Source organism: Aulonocara sp. 'chitande type north' Nkhata Bay, linkage group LG5, assembly GCF_057382095.1.
Source record: "Aulonocara sp. 'chitande type north' Nkhata Bay isolate Kocher_YH1m ecotype deep benthic linkage group LG5, A_spYH_male_GT1.1, whole genome shotgun sequence".
NCBI classification, from domain to species: domain Eukaryota; kingdom Metazoa; phylum Chordata; class Actinopteri; order Cichliformes; family Cichlidae; genus Aulonocara; species Aulonocara sp. 'chitande type north' Nkhata Bay.
Window position 1 is genome coordinate 10,122,706 of NC_141348.1, and position 20,498 is coordinate 10,143,203.

The window sequence follows — 20,498 nt, forward strand, 5'->3', positions numbered from 1 at the left end:
TAGGTGTCAAGTTTAACAGCACAAAAATGTGTTTTTTTTTTCACTAAGGTCTTACTATCATCCTAACACTGGCAAGAATGAATAAGAAGGCTCTTAAAATAAAAACAAGTAAGGCAGATATTTATTACATGATTGATGAAATCGTAATAGTTGTTGTGAAGGGGAAAACTTCACCTACAGGCAGAAAATAAAAAATAAATACAAAATCCATAAAAAACATTTGACAGTAAATAATGCTTTTTCATCTTTTTAGTTGGGCATTTTTAGTCTATGGGAATAGATTCCAGGTAAAGCCAGCCTCTAGTGGCCACTACAGGAATTGCAGTTTATATTGCTTCCACACTCACCCTAACTTTAAGCCCTGAGTGCTGCTGGTTGCCTTTGAGGCATCTGTTTTCTAAACGGGGAAAAAAGGTGATTGAGGATTCTGTGTTGACTGTTAGAGCTGTAAGTCTTATATTAGCATATTAAAGATATCACCTCTCATTAACATGAAGACATAAGAGTAAAAAAAACTATCTGAAACTGAACGTTTAGAGCTTTTTCATGTCAGAGCTTTTGGCTCACAGGAATTATTACTGCCATGTTTAACTTGAGCATCTGCCGCTTTAACAGTATGTATATAACAGAAGAGGAGACTTTAAACAACTACTAAATATGCTATGTGGGGGGGGGGGGGGTATTTGAACACTGGAGACACAAGAAAGCTGTCATCGTCATCACTGCCAGAGCTTCCAAGATTGTTATGGAAATGAAGCATAGAAGTGTGCACTGCACAACTTTTTCCATATTATCAGCACAAAATGCACTGGACACAGCGCTTTTTCAACAAGTAAACAGCAGAATACACCGTAAACACGGCCCAGTTTACCGCTATCCACAAGCACAAGATTGGGTCAGAAAGAGCAGGCACAGTACCTGCTCCTCTGCTGGATGCTTGATGAGATGATGCAGTTTACTCAAACCCCACCCAGCACAATCTCTCACATCTTACTTTACCAGGTGCTCCCATGCTTGAGCGTGAGACCCTGCTTTGTATATATATCCCTGCAAGGCATCATGCTTGCTGCATGATGAAGGGTGGAGGATGCTCAGGGCCAGCGAGACTCATCCATTCCCAGAGGAGAGAGGTGTGAATAGCAGGCTATACTGCTGCCTGGGCCTGCCTGGCTTCCCCAGGGAAAACATCCAGAGGGATGTAGACGCAGCAAAGGAGAGACATGGCAAGCTATTTATAGAGCAGGTAAAGAGGAGTGGTGGGGCAAAATGAGAGGAGGGGGCAGTAGACAAGAAGAGAAGAGACATAAAAGTCTGAAAGCAGATGACAGAGTATGATATCTGTGGCTCACGGTGTCCACAGAGATCTGGACGGATGTTGTCTGCAGCACCTGCTGAACAGAACAGATCTCCTGACTTGTAGCTCATGCTGCTGAAAAAGCTGACCAAGTATGCTCAACTTATTGATTTATGGCAGAGAGAGTTCATGCAGAGGTTAGCTGTGTTGAACTGAAGAGCAGCGAGACAGAGCAGAGAGAATAGTTAAGTCAAGATGACGGTGATATTTTATCAATACGGACTCGACTTGCAGCCCAGCCCAGAGATCCCTGTGATGTTTCCATACCAGCTCCGTTCTCACCATGCCTTTCTCATTAATAAGTAAAATTACACTTCTTCTTTATTTATTTTCCTGCACGCTGGCTGCTCTATCAACAAGCCCCTGCGCTGTCAGCTCAGTTCAGCCCTAGTGCAGCATGTATGTCTCTATTTCAAACCAATGCCCTTTAATCATTTTCATCATTTCAGCGGGCTGACATTTTACATAAAGAGCTCTTATCATCCCTAGCTTATGCTTAATGATGAATGGTGATAATTACTGTCAGTCAGTGTGTCTAACATGCCATGGTCACCTCACTATGTCTGCTCTGGAGGGCCCATGCTTGAAGAGGGAAAAGAGACTGCAGTATCAGTAGCAAGATAACATTAAAAAAAAAGAAGAAGAAAGGAATTGGGGCACACATGCCCTGTACCGTATGTGTTCATGACTTAGTTTCATGAAAATCTTTATGTATAACCCAAGGTTTTCTCTGGTTTTCTGCCTCCAGGCTGAGAGCCTTAGGAACATTTTGGAGCCAGGCAATAAGAACACAACTAAATACAATGAATGACTTTTTATGCTACACTTTAGGCAACCATTGACCAGGTGTTCCCTCTGGGTGCGGGCTATATTTCCTGCCTAGACCTACAGTAGGTATCTGTAATTGTGGCAACCTGTCCATCAGTGCTGGCTGAGCTGCATTCCTGTTAGTTCCTATTAGTACAGGAAAATTACAAAACACTGTTTCAATAGAACTAAAAGCTTTAGGGAAGACATGGAATGAAATACGGACACCAGGGACATAAGGAAATATGTGGCACTCAAAGAATGTGGAGAGAATTTCATAACAGAAAATGCAGGGAGGGAAAAAACCTTATTATAGGGCAAAGTCCGGAAAATGGCTAAAAACAATTCAAAGATTTGGTTCTTAAATGTATTTTCTACTATACCTAAAATACTCAAAGCACTTTGTACAGCTTGCCTCATTCACACAAGTACATGTTCTATGCTTAAGTGATCTCTCTCTAATGTACACACACATTCAGACTCTTATGGATATATCAGAGAGCTATTTGGGGTTGGTATCTTACCCGAGGATATTAAGCACACAGACTGAAGCAGCCAGGGATCGAATGATCAACCTTTTTTTAGCAGATGACCTGCTCTTCCTCCTGAGCTACAGGACCCCACAACATCACAATGTCAGCATTGGACAGCTTGCAGAGCCGTTATTTATTTATTTATTATTATGTATTATTAGTTATTTAAAATTTGTATTTGTGACAGAATTTTGTTCAAGTCACCATTAAATATGGAATAAAGAGACAAACACTGCTCATATGGCAAGGTTTATATAATACTTCAAAGGATCTGCCTAAGTAAAGTATCACGATATATGTGAAATGGTAAAATGTTCAAGGGTATTTTTTATAAATGTAGCTTTTTCTATTCTACTACTCAATATATTGTAGGCAATAATGAGCAGAAAATTTCAAAACTTTGTCAAAAGAATAAAATCAAAATGACAAAACAAAATTTAAAATTAATATTTTGCTGTAAAATGGGCTCCATCTTTTCAGTATAGCACAATAACAAAATAATGATTTATATGTTCTAAGTTATCAGAAGCCTAGAGTAACCTACTAAGCAAGGTCAATTGAAAAGCACCTTTACATTATAAAGTATGTCTTATCTTGATAAAATTACTATTTTGCAGCTGATAAGATATTCAAAACAACATATAAAATGGGAAATAAATTTGCATAATCATTAAAATTATTATTTCTTTGGAAATCTGCAGCAGAATAGTGAAAACTGCTCCAGAGCTGGTGGACCTAACTGTCTGTGCAGCCCAGTGAGAGCTGTAGATTTGAATGAACTACAGAGTAGTGACTCTCTGCATCATTAGCCAGTACCAAAAAAAGCAGCCTGAGCATGGAAACATCAGCAGCAGGAAGTAAGGTGCGCAAATCAGTATCAAACCATAATTTCTAGTGCACAACACAATGACATGCTGCTGTGTTAATGTGTTTGTTTTCCCCATGGAGCCATGCGTCGAAGTGCAGAGCGTTCCAGTGCAGAGAGCGAACTGGAGCTCGCAAAAGCCTGCAGCACGCCCTCTGCTCAGGGACTCGCAGGGATACACCAGCTTTGTTGTTAATCTAGTTTGAGCACAAGTAGATGAATGAGTTTATGCATTTGAAAAGGGCTGTTTTTGAACAGAAGACGAATGATGTCAGAGAACAGAGAGGGGAATAAAAGAGTGTTTGGACTCCCTGTTTTGAAAGAGTTAGCCACCGCACGTCACCGAGACAGCTGTGCATTTCCTCTCCCCACTTGGCTATTCTTCTTTCTTTCTTATCTTTTTTTTCTTTTTGCTCGTACATTCACCTTAAAAATCTTTGATCTTTGGTCATTTCAACGAGATTAACCTGAAAGCACTAGTGGGAACACAACGAATATGACTGCACATTTACGCCAACATCATCCTAGTGCAAAGACAAAAACAACAAGCACACATGCTACAAACTTTACCCGAGTCATTTAGACAGCCGTTAGCACATGATTCTCCTTATGGGGACCTGATATGTTTAATATGCTGCTGAGAATATAGCCCAGAAGAAGCGGATAGTATAGCTTTTATTTTGGAAAGAGACATTTCTCTGTAATAAACTCTCTTTTCCAAAGATGAGTGATTCCTCAATCAGATACAGGGCTCGCAATATCGCTAGCCCGACGTCCCGGGGCTAGCGATTTTTTTCAGTCGGGCTACCAAAATCTATCTCTGCCCTGCCCGTCGGGCTATTGTAGGAAGGAAAAATATATGTCAATGCTTTTGCATTCTTTCAGAAATGTAGCTGGGTAATTATGTCATTGGCATCAGTGAGCCACTGTCAATATGTGACATATTGAAATTGCGTTTGAATTTGCGCTTGTTTTTTTGCTTTCACTTTGCAATCGCGCGAACTGTGTATAGAGAGCGACAGCACTGATCTGTGAGTGATGATAATTTGTGCACCAATTCCTCTGACATCGTCTTATTAATCGTTAGCTTACTACGCAAACATGACAAGTGAAATCTCCCGCAGCAAGCTTAAACATGTGAGAGGTTGATCGCGCAGAGAATCGCTGAGCTTATGTGAGTGCGTGTGTAAAAGCAGCAGGATATATATTTCAGTTCTGCTGAGCCAAATAAGACAGGTCAGGGTGAAGAAGTGACAGCCAAAGAAAAGCTTACCACAAAACGGAAAAGTTATGACAAATCAGACTATAAGGCAAAAAGAAAGTGCAGCTTTATGGTTTCATGGACAAAAGAATTTCTGTGGCTGCAATATGACGAGCTAAATAACCAGGGCTGCACATAAGTGGTCCGCAGGTGCGCATTCGCTGTCAAAATAAAAAACGCGCACAAGATAAGAAGTTGCAACGCGTGCTTGCGTACATAAGATTTTCAGGAGGAGGACAGACATTTGTTTAGAACTCTTAAAGATGTCGAAGAAGCTCCTTTAAGCAATTACTGTGATGTTCCTCCACCTCCAAAGAAATGTCAGAAGGAGTCCGAACCACAAAAGAAGTATTCTCGGAAAAGTGGTTGCAGGAGGTGAGCTGGCTTCAAACAAATGATGAACGCACAGAGATGTGGTGCAGAATGTGCCGTGAAAATTTAATAAATGACAAATTAAAAAGGCATGAACATTTTTTTTTGCATCGAAAAAATATCGAACCGTGACACTAAAGTATTGAACCGAACCGAACCGTGAATTTTGTGTATCGTTGCACCCCTAATATATATATATATATATATATATATATATATATATATATATATATATATATATATACATATTTATTTATTTATTTATTTATTTATTTTTACTCTAAATGCTAAGGTTACTTCAGGAGAAGGTAATTCATAGGCTAGATGCTGATGCAAGACATTGAGATAGACTTTTCCAAACCTTTTGCCAAAATACCAAAATACTCTTCATTTAATGTATTCACTTTCTCCTCCTTTTATCTTTCTCCCCTATCTGTGTATAAAAGTAAAATATCTTGAACTGTTTCCTTTAGACTAACGCTTCACATTTTCCAGACATTAATATCATCCCCACTGAGATAACTCAGTTAGATGTGTGTGTGGGAGCATGCACATGTACATATGTGTAGCCCCGCGTGCAGAGTACATGTGTGTCTGGATTTTCATCATTCCCCTTGCCAGGTATTAATTTCATCAGGGCTGTGATATATGAACAGATTACTGGTGTAAAACGCATTATTTCCTTATGGAAACAGGCCCTGGGAGAGATCCATCAGCCTGTTTCATAGTTGCTTTGGGGCTTACTGCATCATACATGAGCACTTGGCTTACCTGCCGTAGTCACCGATGGAATGCACTCTCCCGCACTCAATATGAAATCAAGACTGGATCGTTTTTCAAACTCTTTATAAAAGAAGTCACTTTCATGTCTAAATAGGGAAGTAAATGCAGGTCTTCTATCTTTCTAGTTAAGTCGGTTAGTGATTCTAAATTCTACCTGCAGTCGCAGTCAGAGGTTTGGACTTTTAATGATTTCTTTGAACTATTCTTTTTCCAGGATGGAATGATTGTACAGTATAGAGTTTTGGCTCATTATCTTGCGGTAGGATGAACCCCTGACACACTAGGTGCACATACCAGAGGGTATTGCATGGCGCTGCAGAATGCTGTGGTAGCCAATTTGGTTCAGGCTGCCTCTCACTCTGTACAAGTCACCGACCCTGGATCCAGCAAAACAGCCCCAGACCATCATACTTCCTGATGGTGATGATGCCACACACTGTGGAATCATCCTTTCGCCTACTTGACAGCATACAGAAATCCTGCATCATGAACCAAAGATTTAAGAGTTTGATTCATCCAGCCATAACACCTTCTTCAAGTTGTTAGTAGTCCAATGGTGGTGTTCCATGGTCCAGCAAGCCTCTTACAGCTCGAAGTCTTCTCTTCACAGTTGAAACTGAGACTTGCTTACTACAGGGAGTGCAGAATTATTAGGCAAGTTGTATTTTTGAGGAATAATTTTATTATTGAACAACAACCATGTTCTCAATGAACCCATAAAACTCATTAATATCAAAGCTGAATGTTTTTGGAAGTAGTTTTTAGTTTGTTTTTAGTTTTAGCTATTTTAGGGGGATATCTGTGTGTGCAGGTGACTATTACTGTGCATAATTATTAGGCAACTTAACAAAAAACAAATATATACCCATTTCAATTATTTATTTTTACCAGTGAAACCAATATAACATCTCCACATTCACAAATATACATTTCTGACATTCAAAAACAAAACAAAAACAAATCAGCGACCAATATAGCCACCTTTCTTTGCAAGGACACTCAAAAGCCTGCCATCCATGGATTCTGTCAGTGTTTTGATCTGTTCACCATCAACATTGCGTGCAGCAGCAACCACAGCCTCCCAGACACTGTTCAGAGAGGTGTACTGTTTTCCCTCCTTGTAAATCTCACATTTGATGATGGACCACAGGTTCTCAATGGGGTTCAGATCAGGTGAACAAGGAGGCCATGTCATTAGTTTTTCTTCTTTTATACCCTTTCTTGCCAGCCACGCTGTGGAGTACTTGGACGCGTGTGATGGAGCATTGTCCTGCATGAAAATCATGTTTTTCTTGAAGGATGCAGACTTCTTCCTGTACCACTGCTTGAAGAAGGTGTCTTCCAGAAACTGGCAGTAGGACTGGGAGTTGAGCTCGACTCCATCCTCAACCCGAAAAGGCCCCACAAGCTCATCTTTGATGATACCAGCCCAAACCAGTACTCCACCTCCACCTTGCTGGCGTCTGAGTGGGACTGGAGCTCTCTGCCCTTTACCAATCCAGCCACGGGCCCATCCATCTGGCCCATCAAGACTCACTCTCATTTCATCAGTCCATAAAACCTTAGAAAAACCAGTCTTGAGATATTTCTTGGCCCAGTCTTGACGTTTCAGCTTGTGTGTCTTGTTCAGTGGTGGTCGTCTTTCAGCCTTTCTTACCTTGGCCATGTCTCTGAGTATTGCACACCTTGTGCTTTTGGGCACTCCAGTGATGTTGCAGCTCTGAAATATGGTCAAACTGGTGGCAAGTGGCATCTTGGCAGCTGCACGCTTGACTTTTCTCAGTTCATGGGCAGTTATTTTGCGCCTTGGTTTTTCCACACGCTTCTTGCGACCCTGTTGACTATTTTGAATGAAACGCTTGATTGTTCGATGATCACGCTTCAGAAGCTTTGCAATTTTGAGACTGCTGCATCCCTCTGCAAGATATCTCACTATTTTTGACTTTTCTGAGCCTGTCAAGTCCTTCTTTTGACCCATTTTGTCAAAGGAAAGGACGTTGCCTAATAATTATGCACACCTGATATAGGGTGTTGATGTCATTAGACCACACCCCTTCTCATTACAGAGATGCACATCACCTAATATGCTTAACTGGTAGTAGGCTTTCGAGCCTATACAGCTTGGAGTAAGACAACATGCATGAAGAGGATGATGTGGACAAAATACTCATTTGCCTAATAATTCTGCACTCCCTGTACGACCACTATTAAGCTGTGCTTGAAGCTGTTGTCCTGTGAGCCACCTATCAGTTTGCCCCAGTTTCTGAGTGCTCACTGACACCTTGACTTTCTTTGCAATTTCTCTGTAGGAAAGACCTACATTTTTAAGTGTTATGATGGTCTGTGTCTCTTCCATTGTTAATTGCCTTTTTCTCACCATTTTTGTAGCAACACACTACTTTCTGTGGTACAATACAGTTCAACTAATGCTTACAAGAGTATGGTACCACAGTGTGTTCCAACAATGCTTTTATGCAGACAGAGGGGGTTGGAAGTAATCCGGAAAAGCTGGAACACTTGTAGGAATTAGTAGCACTAGTTTTCAAGACTTGATCAACCTCCATTGCTGCATCCTTTGTTTCACCTCTGGCAGTTCACCACTTACCTTTGTACCATTTCAAGCAATTCATTGGACATGAATGATTTTAATTGCAATAAATAACTGGAAAACTTTTGACCAGTAGTGTAAGCTGTACAATCATTCTAAAATTACCATGATATTCATGCCCATGATGACTGAATGTGAACCTCTGACCACAACTGTAAGTGTGAATTTGAAGATGAAGCTAAACAACCACCCATCCATTGATCAGAGACCCCAGTGCAGAGATTGCTGATGAAATTATGGTCTCAGTCTCCAGTTCCAGTTCATATTCTCATGCTGCAATGATAGTTATTTTGTACATTACGGTTCCCGTGAGAGTCAAACAGGACGGTAGGTAAAGCAGGGTGTGCTTTACCGTGCCAACTGATAAGTCACTAGTTTTATTGTGCGTACGGTTCTCATTCACTTCTGTTGAATATTCATTATATCTGGCCAAAAAGCACCAAGATTGTGTGGTGAAGCTCCAGGCTTCTTTACACACTTTATACAATCTGTGGAAACAAAGTTTGAGGATTGTCTAAATGGGACCTATTTTGACTCTCATCCAAAGCCAGTTGTCTCAGGAAGGTGCAACAAAGGAAATTACTTTGACACAGCAGCAGTGGCTGAGCAAACTGTTTCCACTTAGGTGGCTGGCCAGTGACCAGGGCAAATAGTCAGTAGGTTTTGGGTCACCGACTCTTTCATTTAATCACTCACACAACAGCGACTGCTCAATGAGCTCCGTGCCTCGTATTGCAAATACACATTTACGAGTCGTGTGGGCTTTTCTTTCATATAATCATTGCCAGATGAAGGTATTTGTGATACCCTTATCATGGTGAAACAGTGTCACTTTGATGAAATAGTGGCAACAGAAACTAGTACAGGTCATACTGGGGGACTGTCATTTATGTTTTTGTCTTTAACCTCTCTTTAGTGTTGCTTTAAAGTATTCATCTGTTGGTGAATTAACAGTACCGTTTGAATGGGATGAAGAGCAGGAAGACATTTAGATGTACTTCCACCTTAGTATTGCCTTAACTGGTTATTCAACTAGGTAAGCATTTAATATTAATCGAGCATGCATCACTTTAGACAGCAGGAGGAACAGGAGCACACAGGCAAAAGCAGAAAATCCAAAGTTCCCAAAGAATAATCTGCATTTCAGTTTGACTAAAGTCATGCTTTAAAAGTGTTTTACCTTGATTTGGAGCAGCAGTCAAGCAAACAGAATAATAAATGAGCACACCGATATCAGTCTCCAAACGTTAGCATCTTTAAGCTAATGGTTATGGTGAACCAAATAAAGCTCTAACAGCAAAACTGTTGTGAGTAAAACTTTTTTAGTTTTGCACTGTTTTTCTTTAAATTAGTAAAAATATGTCTTTTAACAATCATCAAAAGAGTGCCTCTCTATTTTAAAATCTTAGGCTGATTCCTAATTAGTTTTGACATTAGTTTAGCATTTTAATAGTACTGCTAATGAGCAGATAAGACAAACCGCCTTGGTAGAAGTAAAATATCACTTTGTGATTGATGGTTCAGACCAATGTGACAGTGTGTTGAGGGCTGTAGTGGTAATTTCCTCTTCTTGACTCTCCTTCTTAACAAAGGCAGCAAAGCAGTGACAATGGTACTCCTCTAAGCGTCACATTCAGAGTGCAGTGACAGACAATGTCTTCCCATCTGAAGTGGCATCAGATCTAAAAATTTCAGGGTGGCTGTAGCTCAGGAGGTAGAGCAGGTCACTTACTGATCGGAAGGTTGGTGGTTCGATCCGTGGCTCCTTCAATCCCTGGGCAAGATACTAACCCCAAGTTGTTCTCTGATGCATCTATTGGAGCATGAATGTGTGTAAATGTACTTAGAAAACACTAAGTTCAGAGAATGGGTGTGAATGTGGCGTGTTGTATAGAGTGCTTTGAGTACTCCGGGAGAGTAGAAAAGCGCTATATAAGAATCTGTCCATTTACCATAAAAATTGAAAAGTGTGTGTATTTCATGGGTCATTCGGAACAGCACTGAAAATAATCTATTTTTACTTTCTACTTTAGAGGACATGGATTTACTCTCTCTCAGCTTGTTGCCGTTTGAGCTGCTGTGACTCAGAAAATTCTCTTCACAAAGTGAGCCTAGCACAAACTTTGAGTTTGACCTTATTAGTTGGATGGCTCTTTGTTGCAGCAGCAATTTGAACAGGTTGGCAGGTTTGCCAGCGTTTATCAGAGCATATTAGACCTTCACTGGGCTTCTATTAAACTTAATGAACATTTAAATCCTTTAATGGATTGAAGGGAATTGAGAGCGGCAAATTATCAGCTAGACACTCTCCACTGGTGTTGATAAAGACACTCACCGGTGGAACTTGAAGAGACACATTTTAGACAGCAAGCCTCCCTCTCTTTTCCCCTCTTCGTCTCACTTTGTTCTCTCACTGTGACTCTTTCCATCCCTCCTCCTTTCTCTCCTTTCACATTGTCCCTTCCCCCCTTATTCCTCTATCACACAGTCTCTCTTTTGTCTCTAACACAACCTGTACGCCTCTTCCAGTCTATAACAGAGGAGACAAAGCTGATGCTCCAGAGCCAGATCTTCGTCATTCATCAGTCCCCATGAAGGGAACATCATAGAGGTCTCTCTCCAGGAGGGATGTGCTAACACAGCCACAACAGCAGCCCATTACAGAGCTGTCAAGCATCACCTACAACTGTCTCTCACTCTTTCACTTTATCTTCAGCCATCCCAGTGAGGGATCTTCGAGCACACATGGTAGAAAACACAGAAATGTGAATTACCCAGCAACACGCCTCCAATCAGAAAGAGCAGCAGAGCCGGCACAGAGGCTGCTGAACTCTGCTCAGCCCAGCTTCAGCTCCTTTTAATGGGTGGAAAGGGCTCTAGAGAGCCCCCTGTTTTGTGAGGCCTAGTCGGCTTCAGCTCCAGGAGGGCTACAAGAGCCAGTTGTATTGATCTGAAAGCTAGCTCCTGTATTTCTGCCGACAGCTGGCTAACAAGTCTGATGTCTCAATAAAGACTGGTGCCTGGGGGAGAACTGATATGTGTGTTGGAGGGGGGGGGGGGGGGCTGCTGGGTCAGCCAACAGCAACCTGTTAGAAGACACACCAACAGACAAAGGAATGGAGCAGTTCGTGCCCTCTCTGTTTTTAAATGCACTCTGACAGCACTCCCCTGCTCAGGATGACACTGTAAACTGTACTGAGCTCAAACTCAGAAGAAAAGGAGAAGAACATTTTATGCTCACTTCAAATGCAATACATTAAAGTAAAGTGCAGTCATTTGCTGTTAAAGCATAATTAATAAAACTCTGACTTCAAAGACTGTTTTATTCCTCGTTTTCAAGGTAAAATCGTGACTAACTAAAACAAAGCTGTGTTATATATCTCTTAATGCTCCCCACTCCATTATTGATCGGGACCAGACAGCTTTAAGTGATAGAGCAAAACAAACAAAAGAAGAATGTTGGTGAGAAAGAAACACAACATGACAGACTGATTGATTGGTGAGGCCGGGCTTGTATTTTTTATGCATGAGACTTCAGGATATAGTTTGGCCGCTTTGTGTGGCAAAGGGCTGGAAGGAAATATCAATAAAAAGGCTTGCAAGATAAAATATTGTCTGAAATTCTGTCTGCCTCATCAATCAATCCGTCTGTCATGTTGTGTTCAAGTTTACCTGTTTTATGTATGAGGTTTTGAATAGACTTGCACCATATCCTGGGAATTAATTGATTAATTGAAAAATGGACTGTGTGGTTGGCACAAGGACCACCACTAGAGGGGACTGTGAGGTAGCACAAAAGGGCACTATTTGGACAAACTGTGCTGACAGTAAAGGGAAATAAATGTGGGAATAGGTTACCAGCAGTCCGCGACCCTGAGAAGGATAAGCGTGTTTACACTCACTCTTTCAAAGAGATGCAAGTAAAACACAGCAAAAAATAAATAAAATCAAAGATTCAGCAGTCGCTCTTAAATCTGTTGTCACCTGTTTAGCAGGAGTGGGGCGGGTGGAGGTTTGCCCGGTGCCACAGCGGTTATGTCAGTGGGAGGATCCGGGGGGTTCTCTGTGAATTTCCCATTCCCGTGGGATCGTGCTTGGCGCCAGCTCAGATTTGAAGTTAAATTTTTCGCTGAACAACCAAGTTTTCTTTCCACACAGAATGTACAGCAGACGCTAATGTTTTTGTCACTTTTTACCGAATAAAATTTAAAGTAATGTCAGTACTTCCAAGCTTTAAACGCTGCATGGTTGTACTCTAGCTGAACTCCATATGATCCATTGTTGATCTGCACACGTTGCTGCCACGGACGCACGCACGCACGCTCGTACGTCATTGTCATGAGACACTCTCACAAACAAAATCACGGTTTAGTAACGTAGTAATGCAGCGTGTTTATGGGAAAGTAACTTTTTTGCAATAGTAATCTCTTACATTACTTGAAAAAAGTAATCAGATTACAGTAACGGGTCACTTGTTACTAAACAAGGTCCATAAAGACATGGATGAGTAAGTTTGCTGTTGAAGAAGTTGACTGGCCAACAAAGAGTCCTGACCTCACCCTGACAGAACACCTTTGGCATGAATTAGAGTGGAGACTGCGAGACAGGTCTTCTTGTCCAATATCAGCGTCTGACCTCACAAGTGTGATTTTGAATAATGGTCAGAAATGACCATAAACGCATTTCTAAACCTTGTGGAAAGTCTTCTTAAAACGTTGACTTTCCCTGGGACACTCTAAGCCTTAGATTTGTTCTTTAACCCATTCAGAGGTGGACTCGTTGGTTCGTTTGTGATCATTGTCCTGCTCTATAACCCAAGTGCCTTTGAGCTTCAGGGTACAAACTGAAGGCAGGACGTGCTCCTTTAGGATTTTCTGGTGGAAAGTAGAACAAAAGCAAAACAGCCTCAGATCATCACACTATCACCATGTTTGACTTTTGGTATGATGTTCTTTTAATGAAATGCAGACCCAGGACATGCTGGAGAGATTACATCTCTTGGCAGGCCTGTGAATGCCTCTGTGCCCCCCAGATAAACTGAAGGAGGGAGGTCTGAGCTTCTCGCCTTAGACTCCTCCCTCTGCGAGTCGACCCAAAATAAGTAGAACAAGATGAATGGATGAATTAGTTTTACGTGAGATGTAGGGGCACTCAAACCTTGCAGAAAATTCATCTCGTCTGTCCACAGAATGTTTTCCCAAAAGTCTTGGTCATCACAGTGGTTTTTTGTTTTTTCTAGCAAATTTGTGTTATTTTTGCTTTCTTATTATTGAATAATGAACACTAATCTAAACTGAGGCAAGTGGTGGCTGCAGTTCTTTGGGTGTTGTTCAGGATTCCTTTGTGACCTCCTGGATGAGTCGTCAGTGCACTCTTGGTCTAATTTTGATCATTTTGGGTCCTGTGAAGATTCACCTCTGTTCCAAAATTTCCAAAAGAGTTTGTGGATAACTCTCAGAGTGATTCAGTGGAATCACAAAGCCTTCGACATATCTTTGTAACCTTTTAAAGTCTAGACTTTCTAGACTCAGTGACATTGTTACTCGTCTGTTACCTTATATCAAGGTGTGTTGAATTTTGAGTTCTTTTAGCTTTAATTTTACTTTGCAGGCGCTATTTAAGTGATTTCTTGATTTAACACTTCTGGAAGTAACAGGCCTGGGTGTGTGAAGTGAAACTGATCTCAATACTGTAGAATTACTTTTTCACATAGTCCCGAATAGGTGCGGGTAGTCCCCCCAATCTTAATTAATTAATCATAATTTAAAACTGCATTTTATATTTTATTAAGTATTATTTTACCTTAATATCAAAATTTGTTTGATGACCTGAAATATTCAAGTGAGATAAATATAATAAAAAATAAATACAAATAAAAGAAAAAAAGAAAAAAGAAAATAGTAAAATAAAATAAATAAATAAATAAAAACAAATTATAAATAAATAAAAATTATGAAATAATAATAAAATTAAATAAAATTAAATTAAATAAACAACTTGGAAATCAGGAAGGGGCAAACACTGGAATACAAAACTAGAGGTAATTTAAATCAAGTCTCCGGAATTTATTTTGACCTTAAAGTTGTTCGAATATGAGATTTATTTTTTGGGTATCCCAAATAATAAAAAGTAAATAAACACATAAATAAATTGATATGAACAAAGCTCAATTCCTAGCACTTTTTCTAAAGCAACAATGTTTTATTGGTTTCTTTTTTTCCTCCCTCTAAATCCAAAAGATCAGAACCCACTTGCGGGTAGCAGTACATTTTAGCCACATGCTAAGAAGCATAGTTTCAGAAACTGTATGCTGCTACCTTAAATTGGGTCCCTTGAACATATTTGGGCCTCTGATAGGAAACATCCACTTGGCTATGTGAAAATAAAGGCACAGACGAGAACTTAACCCTAACCCTGCCTTTAAACTGCTCTCCAGCAACCTGGTAGATGTTGGGAGCTGAAGTAGCTTCAGTGCTTAAATCTAATAGCAACAATGCTTTTTCTTAACTCTGTAATGTGTTATAGAAAGGTTTCCTCTCTAAGCTATTAATTCTGTCAAGTCGTGCTACGTTTTATTTCCGTGTGATGTTGACAAAAAATGAAAAAGCGCTACATTCTCCATTGAGTGAGGAGAGATCAATATAAACAGCAGAGCTGACTCTAGCAGTGATCAAATTCAAAAGCTTTTCTTTTCACACAAGCAAAAATTTGTTTTTGCCTTCTATCGCACAAAGAGAAGCAAAAACGGCAACTCCCAACACTTCAGCTGCTTTCAACTTCTCCTTCTTCATTTCCTTTTTTAAATTATGTGCTCAAATTTTTCAAAAGTAAAGCAAAAATAATCCTGGCTGCGACTCATTGTTTTCTGCCTCTGGCTCTCGTTTCCCTAGCTGGTCTTCCTGCAGCAGAGGTATGTTGTAATAATCATCTACCTACAGTTTGCTCATTAGCAGTGAGTCCTGCTCTCTGCATGGGTCTTTTCATGTTCCTCAGTACTGACAACTACCTGAAGGAACGCTCTGTGTCCTCGATGGGAATGCGACAGTGTGAAACAGTGTGCCGGAGTTGAGTCAGGGACAGTACTCACAGACAGGATAAACTGTGCAGGGAAAACCACCACCCCCGTACAGGCAAAAGTTGCAATAATATGTGGGAGATGCAGCAAAATGTGTTGCTTCCTGTGCGAGTGTGTCTGTTTGGCCTATAATGACTTTTCTGCAGGCAGATACAAATACAGATGATAAGTATTTTGTGCCAGTAACTTTAATGTGGTCATTTTCATCCCTCAAAAACCTGTCAAAAATAGGTCAGTGTTTCCTCTGTGAATGGATTCTTAGAAAGCTTTATTACTGCAGCAAACAGCTCAAAGTTAGAGGAGCGTCTGCTGCTGGTGTTGATGTTTACAGCTCACAGCTTCAAGAGACTTGCAAAAAAATTATATAAAAATAAACACACACTGAACATGAACTGAAACACTTAGTGTAACCACACAATTGCAAATGAATTCAATTTGAATATTAAAGACGGATATTTTTCCTCGTTTTTTCTGGTTGCTCGTTCCTACAGACCAGTGACCATCACATACCTGACTCCAGCTTGTTTGTCTTGGTCAACAGAAAAAAAGTGATGAACATGATAAGCATGAAGAAGTGTTATTCCGAAACACAATCAGAATCTGGAAATTAAAAAATCACTTTATGGAAAAAAAAAGAATGGAATAGAATACAAACGACTTTATGTTTCACAACATTTCATCATGAGAGGAGCTGGTGGGTTTAATAATTCACTGGAACATTTCAAAATCATATAGATTCTCTGTATTTAATGTAATTTAAAAATAATTGTGCTACTTAAAGTGTTTTTTTTAAACTTTGGCTTCTGTATATTACACAGAAATATTAAAATCTCAAGCATTAAAGATAAAGCACGCAACATTAGAGATAAAGATATAGTGCTATTTTTAATGATTGCTTCATTACAATAATTTGAATAATTTGCTTAAATTTTTTCTTTAATTTTCTTTTTTATAGGTTATATTCAAGATTAAAAGGAAAATCAAAAACAGCGCTCACCTGCAAGACTGCATCTAAATTGTGTCAAAAGAAAATCACGTCTCCAAAGTTGTTTAATATTGAAGATTTGTTTTTATGTTAATTACTTTTTAACCAATTCACTTTAGCGTTGCCTGTGTACCAAAACTATTATCACTGTGCCATAATACCATGTTGTTTTCATAGGCACAAAGTTGTACAAGCTGCACAGCCTTTTCACACTTTACTTCCTTGCTTTATGTGACTCGTGATATTCTAAATTCCATCTCTGTAAATGAAATACGTTGCTAAGCATACAAGCCGTACATCGTGGCAGGTTTGCCTACAGCTCCTCTTTTTTTCTGCCTAGAAAACAGCAGTGATCGGATTCTATAATAATTACTGTAGCTGCCGGGCACACAATAGATTCAGTGCAAGATTCAATATTGCACATCTCCAGCTGAAGAACATCCAGACACATGAGATGTCAAAATATCATTTGCTTTCCCTTTGTCTCTTTGTTCCTCGAGGTCTGACCCCTCCTAAACACAGATCCACGCACACACACAAACAGAGTTGCTCCAAGTAACTAAATAACGATGTTTGAAGGACACTTAAGGTTTGATGAGCTGAATATATACAATTCAAAGTCTCACTGTGTGTGAAAGCGCAGGCAGCCTCACATACACACCTCTGGCCATTTGTATGGATCTGCACACGATGAATACGATGAACAAAAACAAAATGGCTGGCCCTGGCTCGTGCTCTGATATACGTACTCAAGTCAGTCAGAGCTCTGCACGGTTGCAGTGCCCGCTCTTTCAACAATGTAATTCTTAGCGCTTTATCTGCATTTTTAGCTATCTTTTCCATGTACATGTAATATCTAGAATTGCCCTCAGGTCAAACTGCAGAAAAGCAAAGGAGAGAATTAACGTTTCATCGTTTTAATTCTTTTTTTTAATTCAGCGGGATACAGACAAAACTACCGAAATAAAAAAATTGTTATCTTTTTTGCATCAACTTCTGACTTGAGCTTAATTGCATGTCTTTATTTCGATAAATGATGATAAGACCATAGGATTTCGAGGTATGGTTTTATATATATTTGTATAGATAGATAGATAGATAGATAGATAGATAGATAGATAGATAGATAGATAGATAGATAGATAGATAGATAGATAGATAGATAGACAGACAGATATTATCACCACTAAGAGGTCCTCTTTAAATAGAGTGAGAACTTCTTGTGAGCAGGAATCATTTGTCCTCTGACTGAGATCTTGAATCGCTCAGTAGAAGCAGCTTTATTCTGAGCTTTTCAAACTTTGCTGTGACAGAACAAAGACACTAAGTGTACTAAAGGGAGAACCAGAATAAAAACACTTACTGTCTATCATAACATCTGTTTCCGTGTTTTCTAAGCTTCTGCACCATTTGAATGGGACCCTTAAATTGTATTTATTAGAAGCAGTGGGGATAAGAGGAATAACATTTACTTTAAAGCATTTTTAGGGGGGATTTCCAAACATGATCGTCTTCATTGTTAGGCAAAAAATACCAAAGGGATGCACTTGTATCATTTTTTATTTTTCCCACATTTCCTGTCAAATTAAGCCAAATCTTCTAAGAAAACTAATATTAACTCTTACCTCAGCGAATTGGAATATTAGAATATGAAACCATGTTGATTTAAATGGGTTTGCACTGCGCCAGTATTCTCAACAGTTTTTTATTAAGGTGGATTGAGACACTTTTGGACCTAAAATGATGGACAGTGAAACTTTTGTGAATTTCTACCAATTTGGGGGGAGCGTTGTTTGGTTTTTTTTGTTTGTTTGTTTGTTTGTTTTGCGTTTACATTTAGATTTGGAGTGAGACGGACAAGTTCTTAAATTCAGTTAGCATATATGTCTGAGCAATGGGCTCCAGTCACCGTCTGCTGAATGTCAAGAGCAAAGGCACAGGAAGAATGGGAGTGCTTTACATGGAAGTGGATATGAGCGAACACTGTGGTCCAATCAGCACCAATCAGGACGGGACCGCCGAAGGATGGAGAGGTAAATAAAATGTGACATGCAGATATCGCAGGACTGAACGTGTCTCACCTCACCCTACTTGACTTCATACTGGATACTTCTCCACCACTGAGGCAATCCCGCCCCACACACTCTCACACACACAGTCATCTTTTTTTGCTGCTTTTTTCTTGTCTTCCTGCAGCAGATAAAGCTCAGTGTTGTCACGAGGGGTGAAGAAGAGGCCCTAACAGTTGAGCCGCTGCTGTCACTCAGCCTCCTGAGATCAGACCTATGTCAAGGACCGTGTCACACTCACAAACTAATATAAAGGAAGGTGTCGGGGGACTCTGTGGCGTGTGCGCGCAGCATTAGTTGAACAAGTGATAACAACAGTTTTCCGTCTCATGGTGGAAAGATGAAGGACAAGAGGATGGAAGAAAACAAACCCAGGCTGGGCTTTAGGGAACAAAGTGTGTGGAACAAGAGTATAGGACACACACACACACACACACACTTTTTCAAGACGCTCACACAAGTGAGGATTCATGAAAATTTTCGGTTCAGATAAAAAAAGAGCGCAGACACACACACTTTCACGTCACCGCCTAAGCCCTCAGCAGACACATGCGCTGTTACTGCAGCTGACACGCAACCCGGCCAAATATGAGCAATGTCAAGACGAGTTCATACGTACACATGCAGACATCAGGCGGATTTCCTTGAGTTGCTCCGCAAAGCAAACTTTGATGTCTTGCTCCTGGGTTGAGACATCCTCTCTGAAGTGTGTGTTTACATTTGTTAATGTGTTTGTGTGCGTGCGTGTCATGCATTGACTCATTGTCGCTGTGTTCTTCACACTGGAGCGCCACATGTATGAAGTTAATCCCCGCTGTCTGACTATATGCATTATTTAATTCTGTCTGTTCAAATTAACACACACACACAAAGACTCTCTCTCTCTTTCTTACCTTCATTGCTGTTACTTCCCGAGGTGCCCACAGCCTGTAGTGATATAGTCCATAGCAGCATCGCAGCCAGCCCCGGATCTGAAGCCATGGTGTTCTCCCTCACACCCCGCCAGTCTCCCTCTGCCTCTCTCTCCCTCTCTCCTCTCTTACTCCCTCACCCTCACTCTCCCTCTCTGCAACTCACTGCCTCTTCCTCTCTCTCTCTGTGCTCTCTCCTCCTTCTTCTTCTTGTGTCCCAGGGTTGAAGAGAGAGTGAGAGCAGAGCGCTGAGGAGAGATTTTGCGTGTGTGTGTGAAGGCTGTGAGCTCATTGGGTTGGAGTTAGAGGCTGCCTCTGTGGCTCTCTTCAATCTGCCAGCTCCCTCATGCACACACACATACATAGATAGAGTTTCGGCAGGAAGAAGGAGGGAGGGAGGGACGGCCGCGTCTGTCAGAACGGTGGCAGCCAATTAGAGCGCGGCATTGGGAGTGAAAGCTCTCTCGGAACGCCACACCCTCCCTGTCCTACCTGCCTGGCCAACTCTCACTTTCTGTTTATCTCTCTGGGTCATGAGCTGGCACAGTGCTACACCCCAACTCCTCCCTCTCTCCCTCTCTCTCTCTACCTCTATTTACCCTCATTTGTCATTGGCTCGCCTCTCCCCAACAAACACACACTCTCACCTACCCAGTGGCAAATATCTGACTGATGGGATAAACCGAAAACAGCAGCATGTCTGCAAGGCCCAAGGACAATGATCGGTTATCGATCATCCATATTGCATTCATAAAGCTATTACCTTCACTATGACCAGGTGCAGCACAGCGCAACTTCACATATGTGTGTCTGTGTGTGTGAGAAGCACTGTTATTCTAGCACTGTGATCAAGCATTGATTCATGCGATGGTGGG

The 20,498-nt window shown here is 40.7% G+C and overlaps 1 protein-coding gene across 1 annotated transcript in view; it reads right to left on the reverse strand.

Annotated features, from left to right (window-relative positions):
• The window catches only part of epha8 (eph receptor A8), a 147,642-nt gene extending 127,694 nt beyond the window's left edge, over positions 1–19,948 (reverse strand). Inside the window, exon 1 of the mRNA XM_086291236.1 lies at positions 19,606–19,948. Coding sequence (XP_086147362.1) covers positions 19,606–19,693 — 88 coding nt within the window. The 5' untranslated portion in view covers positions 19,694–19,948. The remainder of the gene's footprint in view (positions 1–19,605) is intronic.
• Between the last annotated feature and the right edge of the window lie 550 nt (positions 19,949–20,498).